Source organism: Zalophus californianus, chromosome 9 (assembly GCF_009762305.2).
Source record: "Zalophus californianus isolate mZalCal1 chromosome 9, mZalCal1.pri.v2, whole genome shotgun sequence".
Taxonomy (NCBI): domain Eukaryota; kingdom Metazoa; phylum Chordata; class Mammalia; order Carnivora; family Otariidae; genus Zalophus; species Zalophus californianus.
The window spans coordinates 133,399,520-133,412,569 of NC_045603.1; the positions used below are offsets into that span (position 1 = coordinate 133,399,520).

The following is a 13,050-nucleotide window of genomic DNA, read 5'->3' on the forward strand; positions in this document are numbered from 1 at the left end:
TTTGGGCCATCTCCTAAGTCTATGATTTGGAACCCCAAGCTCTTGAGATGACTACTCATGGCACCCTTGACAGTGAGCTGGAGTCCGTTACGTATCTGTCCTGAAACCCCACTCCCAAATTCTTACGAGGCTTTGGGAAACACTCGAACAATAAAAGGGATCAGGAGTTCCTAACTAAAAACAACGATGACGACATTGGTGTCATTTCCAGTTCCAATCCTCACTGGTGTCCCATCCTCACTGGCACCAGGAATCTGTCTCCCCCGGGAAGCTTTGATTCTGGTTCAATCTCCTTTAAACCTGGACTGAAGCGTTGCTGTAGCAATCCCCTGAGACATCAGATAGTCATCTCAAAAATGAAAAACAAACTTCTCTTGTTCTCCTGAGAGCTTGTTTATTTTATTGGAAAACCTATTTTACAGAGGAGGAAACTTCAAAGAAAATACTTGAGATCAATCACAGATCATAATACCTGAGAGAGTTTGGGCTTTCCCTCTGACCCTTGAGATGTTAAGCGAAGGGTCAGAAGACTTTGCCCAGAATACTTATTCTGGCTTTCCGTGGACAGTGTCTCAGACATAAAACCTCATGTTAGAGAGAGAAACCAGTATCGTCCTACTAATTGGTTCTCATTTGGACTCAGGGTGGTGGGTGTCAACCTAAATCCTGTACTGTTTCCCCTGTTGCGTGTTCTATAGAATAGGAGGCTCTGTAATGACTTATAATGATAATTTACAATAGTATCTATATTTTTTTTCCAGGGGAGATCAAAGGAGGATAGGGATTAAAACATTACTGTTACGACTTTAGTTTACCCAACAGAAATATCTTTATTGTTTTTTTCTGTTACGGAAGTAAAACATGTTAATTTGTGAAAAACTGAGATAATACAGGAAAGTTTAAAGAAAAAGAATTCAACCACCCAAAGGTAGCAGCCATTAGCACTGTGGTGCATGTTCTACACATAGAAACATTTATGCTTATGAAAATTAGATCATGTTAACTACAATGTTTTTTTTTTAATTTTTTATTTTGTTATGTTAGTCACCATACATTACATCATTAGTTTTGGATGTAGTGTTCCATGATTCATTGTTTGCGTATAACACCCAGTGCTCCACGCAGAACGTGCCCTCCTCAATACCCATCACCAGGCTAACCCATCCCCCCACCCCCCTCCCCTCTAGAACCCTCAGTTTGTTTCTCAGAGTCCATCGTCTCTCATGGTTCGTCTCCCCCTCAGATTCCCCCCCCTTCATTTTTCCCTTCTTTAATGTTTTATTACCAGATTTAGTCACTTAAAATGTGTCGAGGATATATTAATCAGGTTAGGCTAGGTTATTCTGTGGTAACAATGTTAAAAATCTCAATGTCTTAAATACCACACATTTATGTCTTGCTTCCACAACCTGTCCATCGTGGACTGATGGTGGTCACTTGGGAAGCTGGGCTTGATGAGCAGCTACCATTTCAAACATTGCTAATTACTGTACCAGAAAGCAAAAGCAGTTCTCTAGGATCATACATCTGTAATTAAATCACTTGACCCGGAAGTGACGAATGCTACTTACATCCCTCACTTATTGGCTGGAGCTAGTTGCATGGCCGCCTGCCTTCGCAATGGTCCCAGAAAATGCAATTCTTCTGGTAGACAGCTAGAGAAATGTTTGGTGGACAGCACTGAAGTCCAGTAAAGTGAACGTTTATTGATGCCAATAAATATAGATGCACACCATTCTTTTCTTTTTTAAAAAGATTTATTTATTTGAGAGAGAGTGAACTCGAGCAGGAGGGGCAGAGGGAGAGGGTGAGGGAGAGAGAATCCCAAGCAGACTCTGGGCTGAGCAAGGAGCTTGAAGTGAGGCTTGATGTCATGACCATGAAATCATGACCTGAGCCAAAACCAAGAGCCGCTCAACTGACTGTGCCACTCAGGCACCCCACACATCATTATTTTCTATAGCCATGTAATTAATCCATATATCATAATATGCTGAATATACTGAATAATATACTGAACCAGACCTTTTTTTAAAGATATTTTAGGCTATTTCTAATTATTAACAATTGTTTTATTTTATTTTTTTAAAGATTTTATTTATTTATTTGTCAGAGAGAGACACAGCGAGAGAGGGAACACAAGCAGGGGGAGGGGGAGAGGGAGAAGCAGGCTTCCTGCCAAGCAGGGAAGCCCAATGCGGGGCTCGATCCCAGGACCTGGGATCATGACCTGAGCCGAAGGCAGACACTTAACGACTGAGCCACCCAGGCGCCCCACACGTCATTATTTTCTATAGCCATGTAATTAATCCATGTATCATAATATACTGAATATACTGAATAATATACTGAACCAGACCTTTTTTTAAAGATATGTTAGGCTATTTCTAATTATTAGCAATTGTTTTAAAAGTTGCAAAATTTTTAATTTTTTTTTCCTTTTATGGTACTTTTCTGTAAGTAGAATTTCTAAATTAAAAGACATGCATACTGATGGGAATGGAAAAATGTTGCAGCCACTTTGGAAAACAGTTTGGCAATTTCTTAAAAAGTGAAACTGAAATTTACCATATGACCTGGGCACTCTACTCCTGGATATTTATGTCCAACACAAAGACTTGCATGTGAATGTTTATAAAAGTTTCACGTTATTCATAATAGCCCAAAACTGGAAAAAACCTGAATGTCACCTGGTGAATGGATAAAGAAAATGTGTTATATCCATACAATGGAATTTTACTTAGACATGAAAAGGAATGAAGTACTGATAAATGCTACAACAGGGATGACCTTGAAAAGTAAGTGAAAAAATTCAGTCATAAAAGACTATATATTGTATGATTCCATTCCTCTGAAATGTCCAGAATGGGCAAATCCACAGGGACAAGTAGATTATTGGTTAGGAGGTGACAGGTAAGGGGTGCATGGTTTCTTTTTGACATAATAAAAGTGCTCTAAATTGATGGTGGTGATGGGTGCACAACTCTGCGAATATGCTAAAAAACATTGACTTGTGCACTTTAAGTGAATGAATTATGTGTTTCTAAGTTACACATCCTTTCACTGTTAAAAAAAAAGATACGCCTGGGGCACCTGGGTGGCTCAGTTGGTTAAGCGACTGCCTTCGGCTCAGGTCATGATCCTGGAGTCCCAGGATCGAGTCCCACATCGGGCTCCCTGCTCAGCAGGGAGTCTGCTTCTCCCTCTGACCCTCTTCCCTCTCGTGCTCTCTCTCTCTCATTCTCTCTCTCTCAAATAAATAAATAAAATCTTTAAAAAAAAAATTTAAAAAAAAAAAGATACGCCTAAAGTCCAAGCGTATTTTTCAAGTTTTCAATCAACATTATCAAATTGCCCTCCAGAAAGGATGATTTATTACTCATAGCAATAGTCGTTAACACTTTATTTGAACAGTGATTTGCTATGAATAATGTTCAACAACCAGCTAGGACTTTTAAATTAGTCCAGAGTGGCTGATTAATTAATACAAGTTTTTTTTTAAATGAGGATTTTTATCACCTTCCCATGCCCCTCCTCCTCGTGTGGGAAAGTATAGTTAAATAACCAGAAAAAACACAGTGAGAAAATTCAAGGTAAGTTCAGTTTTGCTTGCAGTTTCCTAAAGTTTTGAGTTGAATAATTGAGCCCCTCAGAGAAGAACTGAATACGTTTACTCATTGTAATAGACACAATAGCAAAGAGCTTCTTTTGAAGCCAGAAATAGAATAAAATGGAGTGCAGATATTCTGATGAATTCTTTGCTCTTGTCATTTCATACTCCCATAACAGACAGAAGAACACACAGGTGATGAGGTAACACCATCACGGCTGAAGCAGTCAACCCGGGCTGAGGGGGGTGGGTTCTCGCTCTGGCCCAGCAGCTCCTTCATCGAAGGTCCAGTCTGCTTTTCAGGATGGACCGTCTCTTCTGTGAATTTGAATTGATTTTAACTCCCCTCATGTAATGCATTTCAGAATGACCTCACAATCATATTTCATGACTCTTTTCTTTTTATAGGTTGGACGCAGGTTGCCAAGGCAAGCCCGGCTGTTGCAAAGGCTGGTATGTATGTTCCGGGGGCATCTTCAATGTCTGTTCCCTCACTACTCTATGTATTTTGGATCAGGCCCTAGCTTTGCTTGCAGCTCCTCCAAAGCTTGTAAAGTTGCTTGCAGAAGAATGCTGACATTAAACAGTGTAGCTTTTATAAGGCTTTCTTGAAGTGGACTTTTCTGTCTGGAAAGAGACCTGATTTTTTCCGTAGGGCTCTAAGGACAAAGGATGGAGTTTCAAAGCATTTCAAAAAAATAAAAAACTTAAATTAACCTGTACTTTTTATGGCATTCTTACACAAGAAATAAAGGCTTTGTAGTGAAGTAAACAACTAAAGCAAGCAAAGAATTCACAGTGGTAGCGCACAGCTTCATGGAATGGAGTTGAGCGAGGCTCTCGGTGCGTGTTGGAGGCTATCAGATTGGAATTTGGGCAAGTGTTCAGGAACTTGAAGAGCTTATTTGAACCAATCTCCATTCCGAGATATGGATTCGGCAGCACTTCTTCAGGAGGTAGGCATCCCTCCAGGGCCTCTCTGCACCTGGGCGGTGTCTGAGTCAATTCTAGCTTTAGCGTGACCCATGTCACGATCATTACCATCTTTGTCTGGCTGGGATCTTGTATTCTTGTTATTCCCTGCTTGGCTTCCCCCTCCCCCTTCCTTCTCCTAATCCTCCCAAGTTTGTTAACCTCATGATCATTCTTTCACGTTTTTCTCCACATTCACGTAATCGTAGACAGACGTAGACAAACACAAACATGTCAAGAATTGTGAAAAGTCTGGATTTTCCCCAGCTTGCAAGCCAAGGATTGTGGGTTTGTTGCCATTGCATGCATGTCAGCAGAACGCAGGAGACCCCTGGGTCAGAGACAGAGGGCGATTATTGCTCACAGAATAGCAGTGCCGGAGTGTCAGTGTTTGTACCATTCCTGGGCCCCGTCCTGTTCCCGTATGGTCATACGGAGAGCGCCTGGTGACACCAACACAGGAGAGGAGCTCTGCACGGAGGGAACCTCTTATGAGGACCAAGCCTGCTTGATCTTTGTCCCTGGTCGGGCACGTTCTCTTTATTATTCTAGATATTAAACCAGCTTCCCCTTTGCTCTGGAGGGAGATCCCCCCTCACTCTTCTAGAGCTGTTCACCATCCAAACATCCTTGAAAAGACAATTCAGAACAAAGGGAGCTAGTGCCTCTGCTTGAAAAAATGTGCAGAAATACCAGGGACTCCTGGAGAATAGGCTGGCAAGACCTGTACACATATTCATTCGCTCATGCATGCATCTGTTCCAACTGATCTTTCTTTTTTTGAATGCTTACTATCTACCCCGCATCGTAGGCATTGGGAATACAGCAACAAACAAGACAGACCAAAGACCCTGTCTTTCATCGACCTTGAATTCTAAAGTGGGGCAGAGATAGACAAAGAAGACAAAGTGAATAAATAAATAAGTGTATTAGTAACGGAGGAGATGACAGGTACCACTGAGAAAAAGAACACGCCGGAAGAAGATGGCAGAAACAGAGACATTTGCATATATGAGATTTCTGATCCTTGCTTTCAAACAGGGGGATCATATAATGACAGCTAAGGCTGGCTGAGGGCTTGCTGTGGGCCTGGCATTTTTCTAAGTGTGTCACGTTGTACAATTCTTTGAGGTGTTACAGAGGAGAAAGCAGAGGCTCAGAGGGGTTGAATTAACTCATCCAAGACTACATGTTTGGGAAGAGGTGACAGAACCAGGATTTGAGTCCCACATTTGGCTTCTGTGTGTGCTCTTTACACACACACTGCCTTGTCAAATACTGGTCTCTTTTCCCATTTCTTACTATTTTCAATCAACAGTATGTCATTTGGCCTGTGTTTCCATTCTTTTAGATGGTGAAAAAAATTCCACGTTGTTGGCACACCGTAATTTATTAAGCATTGTGCTTAATAAATTGGATGAGGTTTCAATTTGTCTCCAGTTTTTTGGCCTCTGTAAAAAATGCTGCAAAAATTTTTTTTGATTATTCTGTTATGTGGGTGCTTTTTAGTCTATGGCCTAGATTTTCAATAGAAAGATTGCTGGATCAAAGTGCATGAACGTTGTACATTTTGAGAGATGTCAGACTGCTTTTGAATACTATCGCTCTTAATACTATCTGTATTAATTCCATTTCTATGAGCAATGGTAAATATGCCTGTTTCTGCCAGCAAACATATAATCACTCTTTTTGGGTTGTCATTCTCTTAGATATAAAGTGCTGTCTCATTGCTCCTTTAACTAGCATTTGCCTGACTACTTATTAGACTTTTTTTTCCATACATTTATTGGCCATTTAGAGTGGTTCTTCTGTGAATTGTGTGTGTGTGTGTGTGTGTGTGTGTGTGTGTGTGCGCGCGCGCGCGTGCACGTGTGTGTCCTGTACCCATCTTTCTATTGCATCTTTTATCCCCCAGTGGTCAGTATGTTAGAGATCTTTGTATGGAGTGCTACTCTGTCTTCCAAATTGGTAGAATTCCCCCCTCAAATGTGTCATTTGTCGATTAACTTTGTTTATGGTATGTTTTCCATGTAGTTTTAAGTTCGTTAGTGATAAATAAGTTTATCTTTTCTTTACAGCCTTTGAGTTTTCATTTTTGGTTTCGAAGATTTTCTTGACCCTGAAGACTTTCAATATTTATATAATTGCTTAGATTTTCTTAGAAATCGCTAAGAATTTTAAGTCTTACTTTAACATGCATTATGCCTTTTTACCATGAGCTTTAGTACATCCAACTGGTACCAGAATGCTCTTCCCAGCAGGAGACCTAATGCATCATTCTCTTTTGCAAATGTCTGTGGTGACTGCACGTTACCTATAGGATAAACTGCAAGGACACCTAAGGCCCTGTGTGATCTGACTGTGGTCAGCCTCTGTAGCCTCAGTTTATCCTGTGAGTCTCCTTATAGTTTATGCTCTAACAGTCCACGCTAATTTGAAGGTCTCTGGATGTTCTCTAAGTAACGAATAGAGTGTGGACGGCAACAGCTGTTTGTTTCCTATCACCGCCAGCTCATGAGCCACAGGGATTTGCCTGATTTTCTTTTGAATTAATTAGATACCCTTTTTATGACACTCTCTGGCAGACACATACGCAAAGAAAATTTGTATTTTAAAAATCAGGGGGTATCTTTGTATCTGCGTATCCATGGTCCTTAACAGATAGTGGCCTGGTTTTCACTGTCATCCTTTAACCTCTCAGTAGCAGGAGCATGTCTTGGCATCTTCTTCATAGCAGGTAGTCCAAAATTTGTACCTGGGGTTTGTTATAAGCAAATATGGTGAGACCTGGAGACCTGGAACTGATCATCCCGAAGGAAGGAGTTTATACTCACTAGTCCCTAGGAACAGGAGGCCCCGTGCTGGTCTCTGGTTGTCTGGGATCTGGCCCTGGGGTGACTTGGGGAAAGGGGAATCTTGGCTTAGTGTGTGAGAGCTTGACAAAGGAGGTGGCTGGGAGTGTGGGCTCTGGACGGGTGAGTTGTGTGTCAAAGGTGGGCTCACACAGGAGTAGTTTGCTGTCTCTAGGAGTTAGCTTGCCCCGGGCGGGACAGCCTCTCCAGGAGCAAGGCCCCAAATGCCAGAGCATCAAGAACATAGAAAATATAGTCAACCAGCATGGTGCTGAGCATTGTTACCTCCCTGAGGGTTAGTTACGTATGTGTCTGTCTCCTTTGTCTGAACTCTAGCCATCGTGTTTATTTTTTGTTAGGAGGTGTATAGAGTAGGGTTTTTTGTTTTGTTTTGTTTTTTTTAGTTTTCAATCATTCTCTTTTCTTTTTCTTCTTTTTTTAAATTTTATTTTATTATGTTATGTTAGTCACCATACAATACACCGTTAGATTTTGATGTAGTGTTCCATGATTCATTGTTTTCGTATAACGTAGAGTAGGGTTTTTTTCTTAACATAGAAATGATAATTGCATTTTATGTTTCCTCTCCTCTAATCATAATGAAACGTTGCTCAGTAGAATGTATTACCACACATAGGCAATTCAGAGCTGATGCCACCCTCTGTCTACAGAGGAGTAAAACTGTGTCACCCAGGTGGCAAATACAGTCCCCAGGGAGGTGCCTTGTCTAAAAGTCTTCTGCTTCATGTAACAGCAACATGGGCTGGGTTGTTTTTCTCAAAAAGGAGAGACATGAAGGTGCCGTGAAGGTCTCTGGACCCAGAGTCCACCAACTGCCCAGTGCCAACCTTCTTCTTTATAAAGTGAGGGGATGCTGAGTTACGTGATTTCTGTGGTTCTCTACCATCTCCAAAATTATTTCTTCTAATGGTCACTGGGGAACCGTTAGACCAGAATAAAACAACAAATGGTTAATCTTCTGGGAAGAGTCCTGGTTCTGACCAAACATTGCTCAGTTAATTTCCAGATGGCATCTTGGGTAATTCAGGACATCCTCTGGGTGGCTTGATTTTAAGTGACTCACATGAGTCACACAGAAGGCTTTGGTCCCTTGAGCAACTAATTAAGACACTCCCTGCTTCAAACTGCTTTTCCATCTGTTTAGCCTTTGTAGGAAAAATAATGAAGAAGCTGGTTTGTCACAGGAAGACTTGACTTTGCCTCCGATTTTCTAGTTGACATCCCCAAATGAAATAATGAGTTAACTATAAATATGGAAAGCATGTTGGATTTTTAAGAACCGTGCATTGGGAAAAACTGAAGCAACTATTTTATATCCTTCCTTTAATGACAAATTTTCATGAACCTCTGCCATTCCAAGTTCTGTCCTTGGCTTTGGGCATGTTGGTTTCCTGACAGTCTTGTGTACCTGTCCAGTGTTCTTCTCACAGCGCACCCCCTTTCTAATTAAACTGTTCGAGTCTTTGTTCCAGGAATGTGCTAAGGCTCATTCCTGCTTCTATGCCTTTTGTGTTTTTAGAATGTTCTTTTTGTTCTCCTTCACCACATGCAAATTCTACATCTATTTTAAAACCTTTTCTTACTTTTACAGACCTCACTGATTTCTCTTTCTTAGGAATTCTGGAAGGTCTTCAGGCAATGAGTGAATATGTACATCTCTATATATCTTCCTATGTTGCTTTCTATTTTTTGCCCTTTCTCCCCAGTGTGATCATAAGTGCCTTCAGAGAAGGGTCCATGTGTAGTGGTTCTTCTCAGTCCTTCACGAAATTTAATCTAGAGGAGTGGTTAATAATTCGAGTTAATTACCATTTCTTTTGCGGGGGCATGTGTGTTTTTCTTTCATTGTTCAAGGTTCAAAAATTCAATTCCATTAATGTTCTTGAGTTTTACTCTATGCTGACAGCTATGGGTAAAAAATAAAAGGAAGAAGTCACGGTCCCTGTTCTGTCTGTGGTCTCATAGGGACAGGGGAAGGGATGAGCAGCTTGGGGGTGGGGTAGATGTGCGCATAAGTGGCTTTAGTAGATTGTAGGCTGAGGGTGCTGTCCAGTAGGGCAAAGGCCACGAGGCATAAGTAACAGTGGGGTCTCCTGTGGGAAAATAGTAACTGGGCAGAAGCAATAAAACTAAAATAGTTTCTTGAAACTTTTCTCAGTCTGTCTCTTGGGCCCATAAACTATGTGTCCTATTTTTGATGTAGTGCTGTGGAAAATGTCTACCATATCCATAATCTTAATTTGAGGCCAAAAAAAAAAAAAGTACCATAATGGTTCAGCTTAGTGTTTTGTCAGATGTCTTCTAATTTCACATTTGAATTTTAAGTTTAATGAAATGATAATTGACAATTATCTCATGAATAAGGACAAATTAACATGACATTACAAACAGTCTCAAGGGTACCAAGTGAAGTAAATTTCATATTATTGTCAGAACAGTGCTGGGCAAGGATTATCTACTGAAGGAGCTAGATTTTATTTGGAATGGTCTGCAGCTGGAGCTGTGCACTGTGTTTCTCTAAGTTGGGAACTTACTAAGTTCTTTCCCCAATTATTACTCTACTTCTATGTAAAAGAAGTAAGTGGTGGGTCACTGTGGCCCAGATTCAAAGACTAAATGAATTCAACTCCACCTCTCAATGGCAAGAAAAGCAAAGAATTTGCGGTCATCAAAACATTTTGTTTAATTTTTTTCATTACTGTATTAAAATACACATAACACAAAAGTTACCTTTTAAGCCATTGTAAAGTGTACGTTAAGTACATTTACACAGTCACACAAACATCACCACCATCAATCTCCAGAACTGTCTTCACCCATTAAACACTAACTCCCCGTTCCTCCCTACTCCCAGCCCCTGGCAACCACCATTTTCCTTTCTGTCTCAATGAATTTGATTACTCTAGGTATTTCATATAAGTGGAACCATACAGTATTTGTCCTTTGGTGACTGAGTTATTTCACTTAGCATAATGTCTTCAAAATTCATCCATGTTGGGGCACCTGGGTAGCTCAGTCAGTTAAGCATCTGACTCTTGGTTTCAGCTCAGGTCATGATCTCATGGTTGTGGGACTGAGCCCCGCATTGGGCTCTGCGCTCAGCTTGGAGCCTGCTTGAGATTCTCTCTCTTCCTCTCCCTCTCCCTCTGCCTCTCCGCCTGCTTACACCTTCTTTCTCTAAAATAAATAAATCTTAAAAAAAAATTCATCCAGGGGCATCTGGGTGGCTCAGTCGTTAAGCGTCTGCCTTCTGCTCAGGTCATGATCCCGGGGCCCTGGGATTGAGCCCCACGTCAGGCTCCCTGCTCAGCGGGGAGCCTGCTTCTCCCTCTCCCACTCCCCCTGCTTGTGTTCCCTCTCTCGCTGTCTCTCTCTCTGTCAAATAAATGAAAATCTTTAAAAAATTTTTTTTAAAAATTCATCCATGCTGTAGCATGAGTCAGAATTTCCTTCCTTTTTTTGAGTAATATTCCATTATATGTATAAACCATATTTTGTTTATCCCTCCATCTGTCAATGGACACGGGTTGCTTCCACATTTTAGCTACTGTGAATAATGCTGCGCTGAACATAGGTGTATAGATGGTGGCCACTTTTAATCTAGTAGAACAGAGGACATGAATGAGCAGAATAGGCTTGGAATAAGGAAAAATCTAGTAAAAACAGTGAAAATGGCTGCTCACTCTCAGCCTTAGGGTCTGTGAGATAGTTGGGACTGGTAGGCGTGGGGAACTGTGAGTATAGGACTTGGGTCTGATCTAGAGCATCAGCCACCATTAATTAGTTCCAGCAGCTTATGGTCATGTGGCAATGTGCATCCAGAGTTGCCCCCACTATCTATTCCAAGAGAAGTGGGCATTATGGATTTTGATGTGAACTTTCCAATTTTTAAATGTTGTCCCCCTAAATGAAAAATTTTAAAAGACTGTGCAAGTCAAAAATGCCTACGGTCTATGTAATTTGAGATTTCTTCCTAAAACACACTAATCACTAAAGGTATGCAAATGACTGATACCAGGGTTTTATCTCTTTAAATAGTGCAGACCAGGGATCAGCAAACTTTTACTTAAAGGAGTAGATAGTAAGTACTTCAGGCTTTGCAAGACTATATAGTCTGTCACAATTACAGAGCTACTCAACCGTTCTACCCTGTAGCATGAAAGTAGGTAGCCACAGACAATATGCGATGAATGGGTGTAAATGAATTTCTGTTCCAGTAAAACTTTATTTACAAAATCCTGTGGGCCTGCCTGCTATAGTTTACCAACCCCTGGTGTAGATGAGTCAGAAGGCAGGGACATCTGAAGGGACTTTCACAAAATCAGGAAAAATAATTATAAAGGGTTGATGGGGGGGATAGGGGACTGGTTAATTAAAATATAGTGCATCTATGAAGAGAAAGTGCTGTGCATCTATTAAAAGAAGAATGAGAGCGGTTGGTTTGTACCGTGGCAGATTGCATTTGTTCAGAGATAGTGGCGCTTTGATATTCCACTCCTCCCATTGAGATCTGCCTTTGAAATCAAAGGTGCTTTTGCGACTCTTTTGCCCAGTAGAGTATGTTAGGGCATAAAATGGGTTATAGCTTCCACCTCGAAGTTGGGAAATGTGCACTCATGAAGCCTCTGGCTTCCACGTCATCAGTTGGACTAATGTGTGAGTAGTCCATGCTGTGAGTTAGCCTGAACTTGACCATGTGGAAGGACCACGTAGAGGGGCCCTGGGACAACATGAGATAGAAAGATACCAGTCAGCCCTGAGCTGCTTCAGGAGCTCACTCTTCCAGCTCCAGCCACCTTCTGACTGGCCACCCCCCGGCCAAGCCTTTCTAGAATCCCTGCCCACAGAAACCACAAGAGAAAAATGCCATGATTGCTATTGTTAAACCACTAAGTTTTAGAGTGGTTTGTTATGCAGCATGAGATAATAGGAACGCGTGCAGATACAGAAAGATGAACACACTGTGTCATTAGGTGAAATTAAAGCAAATCAATACAGCGTGTATTTATGGAAGGATATACCAAAAACTGTTAATTTAAGTATTGCTTCTGGGAAACAGAACTTAAATCTAGGGTGGGAGGGAGACCATTGTGTTTCCTTTTATTTTCTGTGTAATTTGAAGGTTTTACCATGTGCATCTGTTATTTGATACTTTTTAAAAAAAACTTTTTTACAAGGTTTACATTTTAAATAAAGTGGAAAATGATAACTAGAATTTTCTGAGTTCACGGGATTTTTCTCTCTTTCTTCTTTTAAGCACTGGCTCCTTTTAACCCAATGTATCTATAGAAATTAGAGTTGTGCGCAGTGGTATTGAGATGCTTCACAAATTCACATTATAAGAATATAAGGATATTGGAGATAAAAGAATATGTTGAAGCATGGATAATTTGGGAAGAAAACCTATTTCCAGGGAAACCCTAAGTAAAAGTAAAACACCTCATCTCAATTTATGCTTTAATTTATCTCAGCGTTCCATTTTGGAAAGATGAGGAGATACAAATTTTAATTTAAAAAAAACCAACAGGTTATTGTGCTCTTAAGATCATTACCATTACTACCTTCCCCAGCCTTATACTCATTGTCTTTACTGAA

General features: G+C 40.7%; 1 protein-coding gene across 2 annotated transcripts in view; it reads left to right on the forward strand.

Annotated features, from left to right (window-relative positions):
* Positions 1-13,050, forward strand: part of ITIH5 (inter-alpha-trypsin inhibitor heavy chain 5) — a 78,645-nt gene that overhangs the window by 5,875 nt on the left and 59,720 nt on the right. For both annotated transcript variants that reach the window (XM_027593850.2, XM_027593851.2), the window contains exon 2: positions 4,019-4,063. In XM_027593850.2, the coding sequence (XP_027449651.2) occupies positions 4,019-4,063 (45 nt within the window). The remainder of the gene's footprint in view (positions 1-4,018; positions 4,064-13,050) is intronic.